This window comes from Lycium barbarum, chromosome 8 (assembly GCF_019175385.1).
Source record: "Lycium barbarum isolate Lr01 chromosome 8, ASM1917538v2, whole genome shotgun sequence".
NCBI lineage: Eukaryota > Viridiplantae > Streptophyta > Magnoliopsida > Solanales > Solanaceae > Lycium > Lycium barbarum.
This window is the reverse complement of record NC_083344.1, coordinates 45,152,824-45,175,935: the sequence shown is the minus strand read 5'-3', so window position 1 is coordinate 45,175,935 and position 23,112 is coordinate 45,152,824. Positions and strand designations below refer to the sequence as shown.

At 39.1% G+C, this 23,112-nt stretch overlaps 1 protein-coding gene across 1 annotated transcript; it reads right to left on the bottom strand.

Moving 5' to 3' along the window:
- Positions 1-1,402: 1,402 nt before the first annotated feature.
- LOC132606137 (uncharacterized) lies at positions 1,403-22,443 on the bottom strand. Its single transcript, XM_060319496.1, has 10 exons — positions 22,266-22,443; positions 15,151-15,207; positions 14,991-15,058; positions 14,195-14,402; positions 14,017-14,117; positions 3,070-3,145; positions 2,550-2,609; positions 2,415-2,465; positions 2,238-2,316; positions 1,403-1,831 (listed from the first exon to the last, which is right to left on the bottom strand). The coding sequence occupies exons 1-10, from the start codon at positions 22,344-22,346 to the stop codon at positions 1,755-1,757; spliced, it is 858 nt and encodes a 285-aa protein (XP_060175479.1). The 5' UTR covers positions 22,347-22,443; the 3' UTR covers positions 1,403-1,754.
- Positions 22,444-23,112: the final 669 nt, after the last annotated feature.

Here is a 23,112-nt window from a genome sequence, read left to right as displayed (position 1 = left end):
ACTCATTATCTCACCTCATGATATTAGTTCTTTCAAGGTGAGGCATAACAATGATGGTTGTTCCATAATGTAATCGGAGGTTACCGACCTTACGTCACTCCGATAGAGTTATAGCTTTTTTTTAGCTCTCATGCATGCATTATATTATGTATACTTATGATTACACCGCGCCTATATGGCCGGGTAGTCACCACTACGACAGGCGTAGTGCGCAGCTATGATGATGATTACACCATGTCTATATGGCATGGGCAGACACCACTAGTGGGCGGCTTGAGATGTTTACCCCGGACGCTGGCCAATGATGATCACACCGTACCTATATGGTCGGGCAGTTTATATATATGTATGCATGATATGATGTTTCTTGTTAGCATGCATGATTCCGCCTTAAGAGGCAATCAGTCACAGGTTATCTCTTCAGCTCATGTCCTCTTATTCACTTATTATGTTGATTTACATGCCTTACATACACAGTACATTGTTCGTACTGACGTCCTTTTCTTTTATAGACGCTGTGTTCATGCCCACAGGTAGACCGAGAGACGGTGCGAACGCTTAGAAGCCTACTCAGCATATTTGCAGGAGCACTCCACTATTTCGGAGTCGCCATTTCTTGGTACATTCTTTTGTGTATATATTGGAGCATGGCGGGGTCTTATCCCACCCTCATGATTTCAATACTTCAGTTAGAGGCTCGTAGATACTTATGTGTGGGTTGAGTATGATAGCATGATGAGTGTGCTCAGTAGCCAGCTCCGGATACCCGTCATGGCCCACTAGTTGGATTGTGACAACACCGATGGAAGAGCATGCAGGGATGTTAACATTGATCAAGCAACTTCATATGGGCAATATACATATTTGACAGCTTAGATAGAATTTTAAACTTGTTCGAGGATGAACTATTATTTAAGAGGGAGAGAATGTAACATCTGAATCCTTCATTTTGCGTATTTGAATCTTGTTCCTTGATTTTGGGACTTACCACACAACCATATAGTGTTTTGGTACATGTCAGAATACTTTGGTTGGGAGCCGAGGAGCGAGGCTGCGTTTTGAACAAGAAATCACATTTCAGCATGCTGTATATTTTATTTTTTCTACTGTGGCTGCATTTTGCGCGAGGAACCTCACAATTGCATGTTGCTATGTCAACCTTGGTCCTAGCCAGTTTGATTGCCAATCGCAATTGTTCCATGGCCGCAATTGCGAGGCTCAAACAAATTGGTTGAGCAGAACCAAAAACCAGGAAAGCTATAAAGGCATATTTATCAAACTTCAGATGTACTCTTATGCTGGTGTCTTTCTTTTTTGTTGATATCTGTAGTTTTTGGCAGCCCTCTTATAACTGAAATACAAAAATATCTTGACAATTAAAATTTGTTAAAAGGGAAGGTACTTGAGACAAAATTTTTAGCTGTTTATTCATGAAATAACCACAATGCCTGTGGTTTTTCCCTCCCTGTACTTTTTTTCATCTTACAACCATTGAAATACATTATTGCGCCATAGAAAAAAGGCAAACGCCCAACAAGAAAAAGAACCAGAAAACTAGGAAGCCTTGATTTGATACACATACGACACATTAATAGGGTAGAGATCACTTCTTTGAAACTGCTGACACCTTCTTGTAGCCGTTTACTAGGGTACAAAGATATGACAAACAAACAGGTTAGAGCTCACCATTCTCTGAAACAGTAGTAGCTTCCTTTGTAGCATTGTTTAGACCAGTGTTACTTTCGGATGAAACGTCACTGCCCACTCTCTTCCATCTTCTTTTTCATCTTGAATTGCAATGTGGCAGGAGCACAATCCAGAGGTGTTTCACCTTATTGAAAATCAACACAAATAGATAGAATGATCATCGGAATGATAAAAATAGATGCACTAAAAGATTTTTAGATTGTCAAAGACCAGAATATTTGCATCCCTGAGTTTCGAACCTGTGTGCCAACTAGGGATGGACCAGCTAATTCTCAGGAGATTTCTCGGTTAACACCAAAAAAAAAAAAAAAAAAACTGAATATTTGCAAGCAGACAAACAGCAGTATGATTTATAAAGTATACTACCCTTTCAACAGGAGCAGAATAATGGTTTAAATCATGCTCTCTTTAAAAAATGTCAAAAAATACCATTACTTAGTTATGAGGACTAGGAAACGTTATCAGGCATTTGGATGATATCATGCAGCTCCAATTAGACAAAAAGGTTCTATCCTTTAGATATATTTTACCTTGTGAATTTTTGCAGTACAAACTTGCTCCACTCTCCATGAGGGCAAATGCTATTTCAGTTCGATTGAATACCGCTGCCTACATTAGACAATGCCACTTATAATTGTCACCCTCTAAAAGTAGTGAATTATATGTCATTGTACAATTATGTAGTTTTGAGCATGAGATAAGAGTACCAGATGTAACAATGATGATCCTTGCTTGTCAAGGTAATTTGCATCAACACCCTGATAAAATTGAGATAAAATGTCGCAACTAAGACTGACAAATGCCAAATTGAACTACAAGAGAAAGAAAGTCTACATAAATACCTGACTCAGGAGCTTCTTTGCAGCACCGACATCACCATTTTTTATTGCTTCTCTTAAACCCTGCACAAGAATTGCCCCCCACAACCTATAATTTTTTTTTTATTTTTTTTTTGAGAAGGTAACAGCACAACCCTATAATTTAACTTAAGGAAAAAATGAAAGAAAAAAAAAATTGACTTCCTCAACCACACAATCTACTGTTTAAAATCTACCACTGTTATAGCTTACAACAGTAAGTTCCTAATAAACTTTGTTACTCTTTAGAGCCCCTTTTGTCATTTGTGTTCTATCTTTATACAGTTACCTTGTGTTCCATGTAACTAAATGGCTGATGAATCATTTGGCTTCAAACATCTACAAAATGACTAGGTATCCAATTTTGTGCTTCCAGGCTTCTTCAACTACAGCTTCCTACAATTTTTCAGTTTCCCTAGAACCAAGCTACTTCAGCTATCTGTAAGTCTACTCCCCGTGAGTAAATTCAAGGTTACCACTGGAAAAGCAAGGTAAAGCACAATACCTCCCCACTGACTTCATAATCCGCTGACATTGTCTCCATATTGCAGCTGGTAGCTGGACCAATATTGAAAGTTGTACTGCAGAATATTTGCTTAATTAGTTCAGTGATTAAATTCCTAGGCCTAAGCAGGTAAAACATGGGAGAGCACCAAAGGTTATGGATTTTGAAGAAAACATCCTATTAACTAACGCTTAGCATCGAAAGTAGGAACAGAAAACAAGAAAGTGTAAGTGGGAAAATTTAAAGGGAAAGTCAGATAATAAAAGCCCAAATACTTCTCACTTCAATCCTTTTCTATACTTGTTCCAGCTCCTCTCACAAAGACTACTAAAAGCCCAAATGTAAACAAACATTAAATCAGCACATATTAGCATAACCTTAATATTAGAACCTGACAATAGGGATTAACCACAAATAAGATTACATATAACCTTGGAGACGTATCAATGCACAACCAATGTTTTAAAAGGCTAGGGCATAAGGCGGGGCGTTTTATGTCTGCCTCAGTGAGGCATAAGCCCCGAGGCACGGGGCGTAAGCCCCATGGGGTTTTAATTTTTAGTATTTTATAAAATGATATAATTATAATAAATATTTTTAAATAGCTGAAATAGCGTAAAAAATTGAAGAAAACTATAAATAAGTGATATATATATATATGCTCCACCCCCACAAAAAAACTAATTAGAACAATCTATTATACGCTACTTACAAGTTCAAGTGACTGCTCGTTAATTTTTTGAGATAGTAGAAGACAAGATAAATAATTGGAAAAGAATATATATTAGGCATTCTAGCAATAAAAAAAGGTCTTGACTTTTAAATTTAATGTTTCAGTTCCTTTTTAAAACATTTGAGTAATTACATGTTGACTTTTGAGAATTTGGGCATTATATTAAGGACTTATTTAACAAATTTCGTTTTAGTTTGAAGAAGTTTTCTGGGCTTACGCCCCAACACGCTCCAACAAAAAAAACTCGCCCCAAACGCCCGGGCATACGCCCCGAATTGCTGGGCGTACGCCTTTGGAGACTTTCGCCCTGACTCATCGCCCCGGGGTATTTTTGGTACGCCCCGCCCCAGGGCTCGCCCCGAAAACGCCTTTTAAAACAATGTGCACAACAACAACAACAACATACCCAGTTGAATCCCACAGTGTGGGTAGGAGTTATCAATGCACAAATGAGTTATATTTTAGTAAATATGATAATTTTAACGGGTTAAAGGTTTAGCCGATAAGGAAATTGAGTAATCCGTCTCCGCACCGATAAACCGCTAACTATAAAAAAATTATCCGTTCACCAACCATTAATCCGATAACCCAATACCAATAAGCCAATTTTGCAGTTGGGTTATCGGTTACGGTTCGGTTTTGAACAGCCCTATATGTATCCTTATTTACCACCAAGCTACGGCCAGTTGGGCAATTACGCATGTATCAACGAGCTACGGTCGGTCAGGCAATTACCACTGATCAGTTGGGCAGTTAGAGGTTATGACATAGATGTTAGCCGTAGAGTGGCATTGTATATAAGTCTATTCATCACATATAACATGATCCTAGTGGCAATCCAAAAGTTTCAGGTTGATTCTTATCCCTTTTATTGATAAGGATTTATTGTTATGTTTCAATTATGCTTTACATACTCGGTACATCATTCGTACTGACGTCTTTTTTGTTGTGGATGCTGCATTCATGCCTGCATGTGCATGTAATCAATTTGACGAGCTCTCACAATAGACGAGGTGGATATTCAGCGAAGGATCAATAAGACTCCACTTCATTCGGAATGCAGCTGAGTCTAGAAGTCATGGGGTCAGAGTTTTGCTACAGACTTATGGGTAGGCCGGGGCCCTATCCCGACCATGTTTTGATGTCAAATACTCTTAGAGGCTTTGTAGACACAGGTTCAGTATGTCAGTAGCCTGGTCGGCCCTCGTTTATGTTTCCTTTTGGGTAGTTCAGTGTTGATACTAATAGTGCCCTCCTCGACCCGTACATATAGATATACTTTGAGTATAACGGCTCGCTAATACGACGCCTGCCCACTTACAGTACATATATATCACGAGTTGTGGCCATGTTGGCCCATGATAGTTTACAGAAAGAATGAGTTCGGCCTATGTATGTTCTGGTTTACGTCTAACGATGAAGTTACAGAGTGGTTCGCTCAAGCCAGTAAGGCATCGGGTGCCAACCACGCATCACCTAGATTAGGGTGTGACAAATTGGTATCAGAGCAGGTCTGTCATAAGGAGTCTACAAAACTGCGTCTAGTAGAATCTTGTTTATGGATGTGTTGTGCACCACATTTATAAATAGGAAGCTACAGGGCATTTAGGAGTCCGTTACCCTTCTTTCAAATACAAATCGTGCCATAGAGCTAAGTTATAAGAGTTGAGTCAGGACTTACGTTTGTTATTGACACAGAGATGATTGCAATGAGAAAAGACTACAGCTAGCCAGAAGGCTAATACAACATCAGGTAAAAGCATTAGTAGAAAGAGTTCTAGATAATGTGGCCCAGTTTGAAGTTCCTATCAGATTGTGCTTATCGGATGTGCAAGTTTCATGTTTTTTTTTTTTGATGAAATAAGTGGTATATTAATAACAAGGCATCCAGGGGATGCGAGATTACAAAAGTAGGAAAGTCAGCTCTATAAAAGGCAAAAATAAAAACCTATCATAAAACTAGAGAGCTGACAAAATCCAAGAATTGATCAGGATCATACAAGGGAGTATGGTTAACCCAACTAAAAAGTAAGACTAGGCATCTGCCTTTAAAATTGGAGCTGTTAGTTGCGATGCCATCAAAACATCTTTGGTTCCTTTCTGTCCATAAACCCCACACAACAACAGCGGGAACCATAGACCAGATTCTTCTGATGGACTTCTCAACTTTCCAATTGCCCCAACTTACAAAAACTTCCCTGAGACTATTTGGCAAAACCCACTGGAGACCAAAAAGGGAGAAAAACATTGACCAAATGTCTAGCAATCGGGCAGTGCAAAAAAAGGTGGTTAACAGTTTCAAGCCTGTTCAAACACATGTAGCATCTGTTAACTGTATTGAAGCCTTTCCTGTTAAGATTATCTATAGTGGAACAAGAGTTGTTCAAAGCTATCCAGCAGAAAGCGCTGATCTTGGGGGGCAATTTGACCTTCCATATCAGCTTCCATGGCCACTGGTCAATCAGAATTTTGTTGGAATTCAAGAGCTGATAATTAGCCTTAACTGAGTATGATCCATCCATGCTAGTGCCCCATTTGAGCGTGTCATTTCTCAGTGGGTTAACAACGTTGGGATGCAATCTTCCCAGAAGCGCTGCAAGTTCATCAAATTCCCAATCATTCAGGTTCCTTCTCAAGTTGGGGCACCAAGCATGCCCCTCCCATTTTTGAGAGACAGTAGAGTTAGGATTAGAGGAAATGGAAAAAATCATAGGATAGAGCTCCTTCAAGGTATTCTGCCCTAGCCAGTTGTCTTCCCAGAAGCGGATGCGTTTCCCATTGCCTACATGTAAAGATGAGTTAGAAGAAAAATCAGTCCACAACTTCCTAATTTCTTTCCACAGTCCGCAGCCATGAGGTGATCTGCTGAGATTAGAAACCCAATGGCTATCATTTCCATATTTAGCCTGGACCACTTCCTTCCACAATCCCATATTCTCTTGGTTGTACCTCCAATGCCATTTCATAAGCATGTTTTTGCTATGGAGTGCCAAATCCTTCACTCCTAGCCCACCAAGAGATTTTGGGATGGTGACCTTGTCCCAATTCACCAAATGAAGTTTGTGGTTCTCATCCTTGTCATCCCATAAGAATAAGCACCTAAGTCTGTCAAGCTGCTTCAAGACTTCACCAGGTACGGGAAATAAGGACATGAAATAAGTTGGGATGCTGTCCAATACACTGTTGATCAGTGTAATTCTGCCTCCGAGAGAGAGATATTGTTGTTGCCAAGAGGCCAATCTTTTTTCAAATTTTTCAACCACCCCATTCCAAGCTTCAACAGATTTGTAGCTAGCACCCAAAGGAAGTCCCAGATAGGTAGTGGGAAAGGTCCCTGTACTGCAACACATTATCTCGGCCAGATCTTCCAAACCATTAACCATATTCACTGGATAGATTACTCTTAGACATATTGATGTGAAGTCCAGATATAGCCTCAAAGATCATTAAGGTAATATTAAGATGTTGAACCTGGGACCTCTCAGCACCACAAAATATAAAGGTATCATCGGCAAATAGTAGGTGAGAGATAGAGATTGATTGACCAATCCTGTTGCCCACATCAAATCCCTCCAACCAGCGAAGTTCTTTTGCCTTGTCAAGCATCCTGCTAAGTCCCTCCATTGCTATGATAAAAAGGAAAGGGGACAGAGGATCCCCTTGCCTTATTCCTCTCTTGGGAGAAAAAAATCCAACTGGACTCCTGTTAATAAGAATAGAGTATTTAACAGTAGAAAAGGAGAACCTGATCCATCTGATCCACCTGTCTCCAAATCCCATTTGCCTAGACAAATCCCATTTGCCTCAAAATAGAGATTAGATATTTCCAGTTAAGTTTGTCAAAAGCCTTTTCTATGTCCAGTTTAAAAAGCAGACCAGGAACACCATTTTTTAGTCTCCAATCTAATACTTCATTGGCAATAAGGGAAGCATCAGTTATCTGTCTACCTTTTATGAATGCATTTTGATAGCCTGAGACGAACTTCCATATTACCCTTTTGAGTCTTTCAGAGAGCACTTTAGCCACTATCTTGTACACACTGCCAATCAAGCTGATGGGTCTGAAGTCCTTTAGTTCAATTGCTCCTTTCCTTTTAGGGATAAGGGCTATGAATGAGGCATTAAAGGATTTCACCATATGACAGTTGGTGTGGAAATGGTTGAAGGTGTTCATGACATCCTGCTTGATAGTGGACCAGCATTTCTGAAAAAAAGCCATAGTAAATCCATCTGGTCCAGGACTCTTATCTGGAGCACAAGAGTTGATAGCATTGAGGACTTCTTCTTCTTCAAAAGGACATTCTAAGGTTTCTTTGTCTTCATTGTCAAGACAATTCAAACCTTCAAAATCAGCGGTAGGCCTCCATTCTTCATTCTCAGAGTATAGTTCTTGGTAGAAGTCCAAGATCACTTGCTTAATATGTTCTTTATCCTCAATAATGTCATCAGCCACTTGCAGCCTATCGATACAGTTATACCTCCTATGAGAATTGGCAATTCTCTGAAAGTACTTAGTATTTCTATCCCCTTCCTTCAACCACAAGCATCTAGATTTCTGCCTCCATGAGATTTCCTCAGCCTTGGCTAGTTGTTGAAGTTCCAATTTTAGTGTCAAGGATTTGTTAGTCTCGTCTTGAGTCAACACTCTATTTTCAGCAACCTGATCCAACATTTGCAGCTCCTCCAAAACCTTGTTGATCTTAGTGTTGACGCTACCAAATACTTCCTTGTTCCAAGTGACCAGGTCCTTTTTGAGCATTCTGAGCTTCTGAGAAAGTACAAAATCTGAGGATCCATTCACTTCATACCCCTGCCACCACTGTTTCACCAGATCACCAAATCCTTCATGTTGCAACCACATGTTCTCAAACTTAAAGTAGGAAGGTTCGGATGTCCAATCCCCACATTCTAGCGCTATAGGGCAATGATCAGAGACAACTTTGGGCAGAGCTTTTTGAGAAATAACCCCAAAGTAATCACTCCATTCAGAAGAGACAAGAAACTTATCAATTCTGGAGGCTTGAAGAAAATCAGCATTCCTGGTCCAAGTGTAGAATGCCCCTTGAAGAGGGAGGTCAATCAGTCCCATATCTTGAATGAAATCAGAGAAAGCACTCATTGCCCTGGATCTCCTGATGCAATTGTATCTTTCATTCTCGAATCTACAGACATTGAAGTCCCCACCAACCACCCAACCTTCATCCCATAATCCTCTAACATCAGCCAGTTCCTCCCATAATTCAGCCCTCTCCCAATTAGTGTGGGGTCCATAAACTCCAGTAAAGCAAAACCTAAAATTAGAATGCACCCCTTCCAACATAGTTGTGATAGTAAACTGACCTTGATGGGAGTCAAGACAGTTCCATTGTCTCTTGTCCCATATAATAATTACGCCTCCTCCAGTACCACGAGCCCTCAACTCAGCCCAACCAACCCATCTAGAACCCCAAATTTGTGTGATAGTAGCCACTGGACAGCCATCTGTTTTGGTCTCTTGCAAGCACAAAATGTCTGGTTTCCATTTTTGCATAAGAGCCCTGATAGTACTCCTTTTGCTCATATCGTTGAGCCCCCTCACGTTCCAGCTAATAAGTTTTAATTTCATTCAGAGAAAGCTTTTTGAAACCTGCCCCTAGCTGATCCTTCCCCTTTTTCATAAGTAACAGTGCATTCCATATTCCTGGCCTCTCTTACCCCTTTCTTTGCAGAGCACCTTCCCCCGTTCTTCTTTTCTTTTTGTAGCATTAGTTGAGCTTGTCTTCTCTGTTCCATCCTGAGAATTATATCGAACATCTCGTGCTCGAATCCAGCCAAATTAACTCCAAAGGCTTTGCAAGCCTTAGCCATAAACAGCTTGGTCCAGTGAGAAGTCTCGATTACCATAGGTGTGTTGATTAAACAATTCCCATTATTTAACCCATCATGCAGAACTAACGAGTGTGTCTCGCTGCCAGAGAAGGAAGAGATTTCAAAATCCATGGAGTTGTCAATAAGATAGTCGTTTAGCGATGTCGGAATAGAGTAAAGAGGGGGATTAGATTCATCATCTGCGTCCTCTGCTCCGAAGTTCTCTGTATTTTGACCAGAAAGGGCTACCACAGCCTTCTCAATGGTGGGGTCATTAATGAAACTTCTGGGATAATGTTGAATTTGGGCTGTCCCTTTTGCTTTCCAACACTTTATCTGTCTAGGCTTTGCTCTTGATTTGGGCTTTTTCCTTTTGGGCTTGCTGCTATTGTTGTTATAAAAATAATAGGGGTGGTCCCTGTTAAAGGAATTAGAAATATTGGCTTCACAGTGGAAATAATGAGTGTAATTGTGGCCCAGAATGTTGCTGGCCCCATTAGCCCGTACTTTTTCCTTCCCTTTATACTGTGGCACGTGACCTCGATTTTTCTCTGACAAACCCAGGGATTTTGAATTAAAGTTGCTTGGATAACTGAGCTTCTTTCTAGGGTTTGGAGTAGCAGCCTCCATCTTCTCCACCTCTTTCCGTCTGTCAGGGATGATTCGAGTAATTTGGTCTTCCACAATCACCACCAGATATCTCAAACCTCCAACATACAAGTCTATTTCCTTTGGGATTTCTTCCATAGTGATTTTAACACAGATGCGCGCCCAGAAAAGATGAGATCTTGCCTTCGTGTCTGCATCTGCACCTATGAAACCTCCGCACTTCTCTCCGATACATCGGAAAGATTCCATGTTCCAACCATTTAGCGGTACCCCAAAAGCCTTGACCCATTTGTGCCCAATCTCTGATTTTGCTGGATAATACTCAGATTCTGTTGACCACCACTCAAGATTTAGATGACGATCGTTCCAGAACCAATCTCCAGCTTTGATCCTGGCTGCTTCTTGTCTTGAAGGCAGTTCAAATAAAAATTTGTTGTGTGATATCGGTGTGACTCTCAGGCTTGCTGTCACCTGCCATCTCTTAAGAAACCAAGGCTGGATGATTTCTGCTTTTGGGCTGTAGTGGAATGGGTCATTGAAACTTCCAATCAAGCATTTGGAGAGGAAATTGGAGCTTTCATCCTGGTCTTCAAGGTCGCCTGCCCTTCTCTGAGTTGGCCATTGAGAGATTTCTGCTGCTTTTAGAAAGGATCTCTTTTTAATATCAGTAATTACTTTGTATTTGTGATTTGTTGCTTCACCCAAATATTGAAGGACCTTCCCTGCTATGTCTCCCCATCCCCCATCTGGAATAATAATCGCCTTTCTCCTCTCCCCTGCTATTGTTTCGACTCTTATGAATCTTCCATGAATGTTGTAATTCTGATATACCCTATAAATGTATGCTTGTATTTTCCTTTCCCATCTTCTATAGAGATTCCCTTGTCCGTATGAAGCTTGGTATAACTGTGAGCAAACCCATCTAAGGTTCTCCTCGTCTAGTTTGATCTGGCTGGTAAACCTTCTGCCTCGCTCCACCCAAACAAACCATCTGTCTTGGTCCCCACAATCTTCGTAGATCTCAAAGGATTTGTCCCCTGAAAAGAAATGTATCTTCCCTCCCATGAGGGAAGAGAAGGCTCACCGGAAAAAAAGGATTTTAGAGAGAGAAAAAAAGGACCTTTTTTTCTCCCTTTTATTGATTCAATGGAGGTCTGCTGCAAGTTTCATGTTTAAGAACCAAAAGATTGGGATGTGAAAAATATCATCAAGGAATTTCACAGTTTAGGGGATGAGTAACTAACTAAAGAATATCAAACGACTAAAGAATGGGGCCAGATCGAAAAGGGAAGTTGGAATGAGAGAGAGAGCTTGTTGGATATTCCGAATAAAATGAAAAGTGGGTATGGAAGCGGTTCGAACATCGGTTTGGTTTAAGTTATATGTTGATGCAACACGATGGGGAAGCGTGAAAGGAACTATCTTATATCCAAATTGGGGATAGGCCGCAATTATGCATAGATAGAAAACACGTTAATACAACATAGGGTGACACGAGATGAGTATCATGATGTCGATTCTGGCATTTATATTAGTTGTTCGTGTGACACTAGGAGTTATTATTGCTTGTTGTGGCCCAGTGAGGCAGTTATTTTGCGTTTTCTGGACTGCGTGCAAGTTTGGGATAGTTAGAATTGTTCAGGAAACTCTGCCGAAATTTTTGCGAAAGTTATAAGAGTTAATTCCCTCGTGTAGACATTCGAGGACGAATGTTTCTACAGGAAGAGGATGTTACATCCCGTATTTTCATTCAATATATGCACGACTACATTGAGGTTGACGAATGCATTTAAACGTGAGAAATGGGATTTTAGGCAAATAAAAACGAGCTGCCTGCTTACCCGAAGTGTCTGCTTCACCTACATACTTCCCGTCCTACTTGCTTGAGCTACTTAACACGTGTATTAATTATCAAATGAGGACGAGACGTGTGTTTAAATGAACAAGAACCAACATGCATAATTCACTAATTAAGCAAGTAGGTGACAGGTAGGTGCATCACCTACTTGCTAAAGGAAAGGCTACAATTAATTCCCTAAAGAAAGGGTAAAGGTGACACAGCCAAGGGACCCCTTAAAGGGGCGGATTCACTTCTATTTTCCTCATAACTTCCGATTGTAAAAAACATAAGAGAACTCATGAAATGTTCTCTCTAAACTCACCAGCCAAACCCTAGGTAGAAATCAAAGTTTACTAAGTGATTGGAGTGCCGAAACTTCCGAGGTGGTTGCTAGTTCCTCTATCTGGTTCTTGTGGTGGATTAGAATGTTATTTCAAAGTGAAGTAAGCACAAGACAAGGCTGCTCTATGTTTTTTTTTTTTTTTTGCAGGTGAGTTTTCGATCTCCTTCTTATGGTTGAGCTCTTATAAGTTGTAGCCAATTAGAAGATAAAACATTTGATTTTTGAAAGAAAATCATGTTTCTGATGTTGTGCCATGGTGGGCTGTTTATGAAGCTGATTCTAAGTTAATTCATGGTCGATTATCGTGAAAAGGGACTTATAAATACGTATTGCTGATTGTGTTACTCAATTTGAAAGAAAAAAGAAGAAGTTGGAAACATGTTTCTGGTAATCTGAAAATCGTAGTTATGTCATATTCGATTTTTGGACTGCTTGGGAGGTGTTTTTGCAGTATATTGTGGCTGAAAATAAGTAGGAATAACCTGAGTATGTTGGGGTTGTCATTATTGAATTATATTCTAAAAGAAGAAGGGTAGAAAGGGTTAACTACTAGTTATAAACCGAGCTTGCCACTCGACGTATCGCTGTGTTGATTGAGAAGTGTGTATAGTTGTTGGTTGTTGTTTGGAAGTTCTTGATTAAAGTGCTTGTGCGTGTGAGCTGTTTAGTGAGCTTTTGATCTCGGCTATGTTGTTGTTGACGTTGTTCTGGTTGTTGTTGGTGTTATTTTGAATCGGAAGGAAGCAAAGGTTATAGGGAGGTGTTGCCCAATTTTTAATAGGAGAGCTACTAGCTTAGAATGTGTTTATAAGTCCTTCCATGGCATTAACCATAGGTTCTATTGTCTTTAATGTAGATTGAAGTGCTACAGGAAGATTATAAGCTGAGTTGTGAGTAAACGGACAAAGGTATGTTAAGGCTAATTCTTCCTTCTTTTGCCATGATCCAAGTAACGAAATGTAAACTTAATGTTATTCCACAAATGGATCTACCCTTAGTAGTTAAGAATGCCTATGTTACTCATTCCTATGAAATGTAATTCAAGCATGTCTAATTATGATTCCTAAGTCCCTTTGAGGCATATGATGATGGTGTTAATGTACATAATGATATTCGGAGGATCAACGAACTTACGTCACTCCGAAAGGTTCAGAATGTTATTCCATGTCAGCATGCATGTACATATGGTATTACTACTTACCACCGAGCTATAATTGGTTGGGCAGGCACCTATTATGCATATATGTATGTAGGGCTACTTATTGGGCGGATAGAGCAAATAACTACCCTTAACGGTTCGATTAATCGGTTATCGGCTTTTAATTGTACTAATCCGCTAGCCAACCGAGAAGATATTGGTTGGTCCGGTATCGGGTGAGCAATTATCGGGCGGTGTATTCGGCTAAATTTAGAGTGACAATGTTGCAATAATTAATCCTCTGTTATGTTTTTGTATATAACCTTGACTCAATTCCACACAAGTGACAACGGCTATAAAGAAAAAAAAAATCTGTTTTTGAAGAAATTAGATTGGACCTATTTCTCCAAAAGGACAACTAGATATATCAGACATACCCTTGCTTGTTTGATGTTGAAGCTCTACTTGTTGGAAGTCTAATTTCCTTCTTTGGTTTTGGATTTATGTTTACGCTTGGGTTTGGCACAACTTTTCCCTGCTGGAATTAAAAGAAAATATGAGGGATGGTTATTTGCACAAAAAGCATTTGAAGGCCATTAAATATGTCCTTTCCTGTAGAGCGACTGATGTTGTTTGAGTAGCCGTCACTTGACATATACACAAAGGCATCCCACATTTGCATTCTGTAATGCCTAAAGGAAGAGTCTGCTTGACAGTGTTTTCGGTTTTGATATCTGCAACGGCACCGACATCTAAAGCTGAAAATGAATCTTTCAGGGAATTGACTTCGTTTGCAGAAGCTATCATGCCATCTCCAATGGGTCTATTGAAAATCAGATTAGTAAAAATATGTAAGACTTTAAATGTCCTCAAAAAGAATTAAAGATAGTAATTAGCAATTCTATTAAATGATGTATAAACTGGAAAAAAAGCACCCTGTATGTAGGCAGATAATTTCTCTTCAGACTATCAACAAGAGATATATTAGAATAGTCTTTCAATCTCATCAAAGATCTTTAGGGAGGTATAGATGAATAAATCTATGGCCTCACACCACAAAGATGACAGAACATATCACAGTACTGAAATATGATGATCCTTGGATCAATGAATACATCAAACAGAGCCAAGAGTGGATACTCTTTCTGCTTAAGCGTGGCAGATTTCTAGTCTTTCAAGTTTCATGTACTAGTCACCAATCACCAACAAGCTAATGTGAGTATAGAATTGCTTCCTAGATAAAAGATTCTCAATGATTGAAAAATGAGAAGATGGAATTCCAAGAATAAATTCCTCGTAGCTCTGTGACAGCATCTCTGACTTCCAAAATTTGGGGCAAAATAAGAAAAAAATTTGCCGTCAATGTTGAGAAGTATAAAACATCACGTTAATCATAATGGCAGAAATTTACCGAGAGGAATTATTAAAACAATCTCCACAAACTCTAACACTTGAGTGAAGACCAAATTGTGGTAAGGCCTGAAAAGATTTTCGGTATAAGCAACAAAGGTGAGCTAACAAAAAGTATAAAATAGGCTTAGGAAAAGGTGCATAGAACAAATAGAACTCACCATCTGATTTGCTGAATGTTCAGCACACAATGTTCGGCCGCAACATCTGCAATGGTGCTACAGGAGATGATGAAGACAGTCAGGTACAATATTTGGAACTATTTCTTTCTTTTTTTTTCTTTTTTTTTTCTTTTTTTTTTGGGATTAGAAAGTAATCACAATATCTGTAACTAATTTAAAATAACGGCAGAAACCTTGCTCAGTCCCTGCAGGTTAATTAAACAGGTGATAAGGAAAAGGCTCAACAATACGGACGATAGGAGTTTAGAAAGAAATTATTAGGCCTAAAAGGAACAGAAAGACAGGTATTATCAAACAAAATAAAGCCAAGTCCAATAACAAACCAGCGAACTTGATATGCATAATATTTTAAATCTTGTGATTTCAGAAGCTAAGTTCATGCATGATACCATAAGGGAAACAGCATCTAGTCAAGTCGCTAATGTTAGGGGATTGTCGCTAGTGTTGGAAGAAGATGAAACCACTAATAATACACCTGGAGGAAGAGATATGTCACAGCATCGATGGCACTTCTCTCTTTTCTTATGGTACACTGGCTCACCTTCTTCATTTGTAGCCTACTTAAGGCATGGAACTGAAAATAGGCCATATCAAGACATGGAAATTCAGTCCTATAATTGATCCGAATCTCATGGGTTTGGTGGAACATGAGCTATTCATGAAGGTCCAACTTGTCAAATGAACAAATATCCCCATGGTACTGCTCGTTGAATTATTAAGGGATGGAACTGTGATTTTGTCTCTAAGATAGCATTTTGTTGTGTCAATTTAACAGAATTACTGCTTAGCAATTCCATGTTTCGATCTTGAATTAATTTTTTGCATTTTAGATCCATAAAACAACTCAGCATGTGTAAGCTAGCTGACACTGCTGGTAGGCAGGCAATCAGCGAAAAAATAGCAAAGTTATGAAGAATCCTCGCAATACAGAATATATGGTTGAGACGTGCTCACCTAGGCACACGTTACATCGGCCTAAGATGAGCTTAAATGGAGCGTCATGGTCAATGAACATTCATATAGTCGAGCCCAACTTGTTTGGTATTGAAGCAAAGTTTGATTAGGGGTTATTAATGCAATGTTGAAGCTGAGAGAGAGCTAGCTCAAGCAGTTACTCTGTGGTGGAATCAGTTGCAGAATTAGTTAAGCAGTTAGAATTCAAAAGTTAAGTTAATCTTGTTCACTGTTAGTTAGTCCAGTTAGTTCGCAAGTTAGTTACAGGATTTGATGATTCAGTCTTAGTTCATTCATTCATTTCGATCATGTATAAGTACAGCTTGCAATTGTACATTTGAGCTCATTCAGTGAAATATAATCTCTCCCTCTTTTCTATATTCTTCTCTCAACTAACATCTCAGATTCCCCTGAGTTAGTTACCATCTTCCTCGAGTCTTCTCAACTGGATTAACTACTTCCACTCGAGATCTTCTTGTTGCATCAATTGGTATCAGATCTATTGATTCTCGGCTTAGTTATCATGGCACCCGATAAGAATCAAGATAAGCCCACTGAAGAAATGGAAGGCAAGCTCTCACAGATTTAAGAGAAGCTCAGAAACTGATGGAAGGGATGATCAATATGAATGATCGAAATGTTCAAACTGATAAGGAATTGATCAAGATCATTGGACGTATAAGGCAGAAGGAAAGGGACATTGAACAATGTAGAGCTGAATCTTCTGTGGACAGTGCTTGTTCTAGGGATTCAAGGCAGATGAATCAAGCCAAGGAACTTCAAATAGGGCCTGCTGCAAACAGTAATTACTTCACTCGATACTCTAGAGTAGAGTTTCCTCGATTTTGTGGGCATGATCTGAGGACATGGCTGTATAGTGGATCTATTCTTCTCCATGGATGAAGTTCCTTTTGATCAAAGGGTGAGAATAACTTTTATTCATTTGGATGGTGAAGCTATTGCTTTGAGTTCTAGGAATACACCCCTAGAACCTACTTGGACAGAGTATGTTTTAGCTTATAAATGAGAGGCTCGGGATGGGTCTGAAATATCAATAAAGACCATTAAGAATCTACAGCTAACTGGCAGTGTGAGGAACTATCAGCTGAATTTGATAGGTATTAACTAGGGTCAATCTGTCAAATGAAAAAGCTATTACCTACTTCTTAGGGGAATTAAAACCTGAATTGAATAGGTCTGTTAGAATTCAGGCGCCACGAACACTAATGCAAGCTTACAAGATTGCTAAGCTACTGGAAGAAGTCTTTGAAGCACAGGCACAGTCGTGGGAAATTAGATCTACTGACAGAAATCAGAATGCTATCTTATCTAATTAACCCCCTCCTAAATTCCAGGATTCTGAAAGGCCCCCTTTAACCAATTCTTCTTTCAAGAAACCTTTTGAATCACCCAATAATAGACCTAACAGATTCCATAATGGTAACCCCAGTAGAAGGTTACTAACTGCAGTTGAGATGGATGAGAAAAGGGCAAAGAGACTGTGTTTTCTCTGTGAAGAAAAGTATGTATCTGGGAATAATTGTAAGGCTAAGAAGCAGTTATTCTTGGTGGAAGTGAATGAAGAAGATGAAGTATTGGGTGAGGAGGAATTGGATCAAGTTCGAGAAGGAACCAATGATTCAGATGAATATATGACCATTTCTTTACAGGCATTCACTGGTGTCACTCTGGTTACCATGAGAAAAAACCTTTACAGGATCTGACTGACACAGGTAGTACCCATAATTTCATTGATGAAGAAGTAGCAAGCAAGTTAGGATGCAAGGTTAGTTCTATAATGTTACAGGATGTGGGTGTAGCTGATGGTAGGAAGGTGCAAACTGTCTGAGTTTGCAGGAACCTTTAGTGGCTGTTACAGAGAACTACCTTCTCTTCTGATTTTCTGCTCTTGCCTCTAGAAAATGTTGACATAGTTCTAGGAGAGCAGTGGCAGAATACTCGAGGCAGGATCCTTTTTTACTTCAGGAGCAGGACTACTGAATTCATGCACCATCGGAAGAAGCATGTTTTAAGAGAGGCTATTACTTAGAGCTCAGGACAACTAAAGCAAAGGCATTGAACAAGAAGACTGGTGAGCAGGTCCAGTTCTTTATGCTGACCTTAGTCATAGGTACAGAAGCAAATTTCCAATGTAACAGTATTCAAGCTGCCCAAGGCACTGAAATTCCCTATCTTAGCCACCTTAATGGAACAGTACAGTTGTATCTTTGAGATTCCTACTACATTACCTACCCATAGAGGCCCTTTGATCATAGAATACCACTCAGACTCAGCTGCACATGTAAGTAAAAGGCCTTACAGATATCTTGGGGTAAAGAAGGATGTTATTGAAAAACTTGTGCAGGAGATGTTGGATCAAGGGGTAATCCAGCATAGCACCAGCCCATATGCTTCACCAGTTGTGTTAGTGAGGAAATATGATGGCAGTTGGGGTTTTGTGTTGATTACAGGGATTTGAATCACTTGAGTCTTGACTGCAAAAGACAAGTTTCGCATTCCAATAATAGAAGATTTGTTGGGTGAGTTGGGAGGTGCAAAAGTGTTCTCTAAGAATGATCTTAGAGCTGGTTATCACAAGCTAAGAATGGCAGAAGCAGACACACACAAGACAGCCTTTAAGACTCATGAAGGGCGAGTTCTAGGTTATTCCCTTTGGCTTAACCAATGCACCATCTTCATTTCAAAGTCTTATGAAAACTGTTTTTAAACCTCTCCTTTTCTTTGATGATATACTGATTTACAGTAGGGATATTTCTGATCATTTGGTGCATTTTAAGGTTATATTTGAGATTATGAAGCTACACAATTTGTATGCTAAGGCATCTAAGTGTATTTTTGGAGTGCCTGAAGTGCAGCACTTAGGTCATTTTATAAAAGCTAAAGGAGTAGCTACTGACCCTAAGAAAATCTTAGTTATTCAGGCTTGGGTTATTCCCACTAGTGTTAAGCAGTCAAGGGGCTTTCTTGGTTTGGCAGGATACTATATGAGGTTCATAATAGAGTTTAGTGCTACCTGCGAACCACTAAATGAGTTACTTAAGAAGGATAGTTTTGCTTGCACTAAGGAAGCTACTGCAGCTTTTGATAGACTCAAAAAGGCGCTGGTTGTTGCACTTGTTCTAGCATTGTCTGACTATGATAAAACATTCATCATTGAGACTGATGCAAGTGGTACGGGAACTGGTGTTGTTTGAAGTAGCAAGGGCATCCAATTGCCTATATCAGCAAATCATTAGCCCCTAGCACCAGTCAATGTGTGTATGATAGAGAGTTGTTGGCTCCTCATCTTTGTTGTGACCAAATGGTCTCACTACTTGCTGGAAAGGCATTTTGTTGTAAGAACTGATCAAAAGGTTTTGAAGCATTTGCTTGAGTAAAAAATAAACACTGAGTTCCAAGTGGCTGGAATCTCCAAGCTTATGGCTTTTGACTTTTCCATTGAGTATAAAAAAGGGAAATGAAATCTAGGTTGTTGATGCCTTGTCTAGAAACCAAGGGGCTGAGCTTTAGGCCATATTTTTTATAGACTCGTCATGGTTCCTTGTATGATCAGATTAAACAGTCGTGGTAGTCGATCCTGTATTGTAGACAGTGATCACTAAACTTCAAGTGCAACTTTACAAGTCTTTTACTTGGCTCAATTCTCAACTTAGGTGGAAGGGCAGACTGAATGTGAGGCAAACTATTATTCACGTATGGCATTCTACACCTTAGGGTGGTCACTCAGGAATGGATGCACTATCAAGCGATTGCAGTCCCTCTTTTACTAGAAGTCAGTGGCTCAGGATATCAGGAGTTTCATCAGCAAATGTGATGGGTCTCAGAGACACAAGTATGATACAGCTGCATATCCTGGTCTTATTCAGCCTCTTCCTATTCATGATGGTGTGTGCACTAACACCAGTCTGGATTTCATAGAAGGTCTTTCTAACTCTAATCTAAGGGCAAGGATTTTATTCTAGTGGTGGTTGATTGACTGAGTAAATATGGACACCTTCATGTGCTTACAACACTCTTATACAGCCCAAACAGTGGCCCATGTTTCCTATTTAATGTGTTCAAATTACATGGTAGGCCAATTACTATTATAAGTTACAGGGATCCTATACTTTTGAGTTCATTTTGGCAGGAGCTATTTGCCTTACAGAGGGTGCAGCTGCATAACTCTACAGCTTACCATCCTCAAACAGATGGTCAGGTAGAGACTTAGAACAGGACCTTGGAGACTTATCTCAGGTGTTTTTTATCAGATAATCCACAGGAATGGGCTATTTATTTGCCACTTGATGAATGATGGTACAATACCATTCATCACTTTGCCATTAAGTGTACACTTTATGATGTTTTATATGGTCAAAAACCTTTCATTCACCTTCCTTATTTGCTTGGAGAAGCTCACACTGTTATAGTTGATAGGTCTTTGGGGGCTAGAGAGGACGTCATTGAGCTACTGAAGTGTCATTTGTCTAGCGCTCAGCAGAGGATGAGGGACACGACCAACAAACAAAAATCAGACAGGAAGTTTGTTGTGGCTGACTAGGTTTACTTGAAGTTACAACCCTATAGACAAGTGTCTGTGGCTACTAGACCATTCAACAAGTTAGCAACCAAGTATTTTGGTCCCTATCCTATTGTTGCTAAGGTTGGTGAGGTTGCTTACAAGCTATTACTGCCTGCAGATGTGCTTATCCATCCATGTTTCTCAACTTAGGAAATGTCATGAGGTTCCTGATGTTGTTAGCCATCCACCTGTACTTCACATGTCAAATCCCAATTGTCCTATGCCTGAGACTATTATGGAGAGGAGAATGGTGAAAAGGGGTAATAAAGTTGTGTCTAGGTTTTGGTCAAATGGCTTGACATTGGTGCTGCCCAGTCTACTTGGGAATTTCCTTCTGATCTGCAACACATATTTCTTTCATTCAACCTTGGGGATAAGGGTGGTCTTCATTAGGGGGTAGTAAAGCAATATTGAAGCTGAGAAGAGCTGACTCGAGCAGTTACTCAGTGGTGGAATCAGTTGCAGAATAGTTAAGTGTTTCAATTTATAAAGTACTGATGTACTTATCTACCTAGACTTCAAGATTTTGCTTTAAAGTTTTCTTGAATTGACCACTATTGGTAAATTGAAGATACTAATGGATAATATTGTCATATTAGTCAAATATATAATGCATTTTGATCAAATTCTAGAAAGTATGTTGACCAAATTCTAGAAAGTATGTTGACCAAATTTCTTCCTAGAGAGCCAATTAGAGGAGTGAGTCAAATAATTGAAAACTTATCGACTGGTACATTTCTTGTTTTTCCTTCTCCAGTATTTTCTCCTAGCACATTGAACAATAGAGAAGAGAACCAACATTAACAAAAAGACAGGAAACTTTTCTCATACATTTCTATACTTTCTGTTTTAAAGATAAGGCGTTTTCACAAAAACATATTCTTGCAAAAAAGGTCATAGGAAAAATATTACCCTTCTCTTCATGAGTACTAACTGCAACCATTATGAAATTTTGTTAAAACAGTCATATTAACATTATTTCTTAATTTTGATTGGGCATTGATTTTAGAATAAAAAGGGATGGGTCAGGTAGGTATAGGGTTGGGATGGATTCAAAACTGACCCAGATTCTTAATTCGTGTTCCAACTAAACAAAATACGGTGAATGACAATTTAAACTAATTAGGTAAAGGAAAGTGACTTTTGGATGATAAAACCAAGATAGATAACTTTGATTGTCAATTACCCCAAGTTGAGTGATGATCTGAGCAATTAACACTAATGGCTTAATATCTGGGCCCTCAACTAATAGTAATAGTTAATAGTGCAGTTGTCCCTTCTCCTTTGTTGGGAAACAATACAAATGTTTTTTGACAACCTGATTGTCAATACTCGTAACTGTATTAATTTACTGGTGAATTGGGTACATTACAGAACTAATCCGTGAAAGATATCAATCATTATGTGTTCCCAAACGATCATTCCTTTAGTCAATTCTTATCGCTGAAAAGGAAATAACTCAGCTTTTTGCAAAATAATTGAAAGATGAGAAATGAACATATCAAAAACGTCAACTGAAATTTTTTAAAAATGTTGAGTGATGAGATCGAAAGAGTACCCGTCGGCGGAAGGTGTTGAAGCTGCAACTGCAGATATCACAACGTGATGCCTCTTGGAATGGCGGTGGTTCCGACGACATCCTCCTATCTCTCTCTCTCTCGATTCCCTGATATTTTCTTCTGCTACTATTTCACCCTTTTTCCACCAACTCTTTTCTCTTTATTTTCTTTTTATTATATTTCTTTTTATATGGTTGAGCCTAAACTTATAACGTCAGCATATAAGCATTTTTAGCTTATACGCATTTGGCAAACACTTAAAAGTCATAAATTGGTCATCTCGAACTTTTGAATTTTCAGTGTATAAACATTTTTTATTTGATCAAATATTTTATTATTTTATTATTCATATATTTTGTAATTCTCAATATATCTTTCTAAAACAAAATTCCTAACTTCTCTTTTCCTCTGTATTTGTTGTTCCTACTTTTTTATGAATGAATTAGGATAGAAGGCTAAAAGGCAGTTGAGTGTTGTCCGTAATATTATTCTTGTAGTTTTTTGTCCTTCCATTTCTATTACTATTTGTTATTTCTTGTACATCGATTATCGTACTATTATATGGTAGTTTGTAACATCCCGTAAATCCGTATGGAATATGAAAGCGTTATACGAGTCGTTTTGAACCTTATAAGTTAGGTTATGTTCACAATTCGGGACTTAGGAACCAAAACGGGGAGTGTTGGGGTGAAGAATCCCATTTCAACGGAAATTGGGAGATTTTACGACAAAAGTACAGCACGTACTTCAAAGTACAGACGCTCTATGGGCGTTCTTTGGCCTTTACAAATCTGAACTCTCTGGAAAATTTAGGGGAAGTACAGCCCGTACTTCAAAGGACGGGAC

Bases quoted from the DNA above. Each gene is read 5' to 3' on its own strand.
- LOC132606137 (XM_060319496.1), bottom strand. From the start codon at position 22,346: ATGTCGTCGGAACCACCGCCATTCCAAGAGGCATCACGTTGTGATATC. The intron at 15,059-15,150 runs GTGAGTTCTATT...AAATCTTTTCAG, and splicing joins AACATTCAGCAAATCAGATG to GCCTTACCACAATTTGGTCT. The intron at 14,403-14,990 runs GTAAATTTCTGC...GATTTTCAATAG, and splicing joins TGTTTTAATAATTCCTCTCG to ACCCATTGGAGATGGCATGA.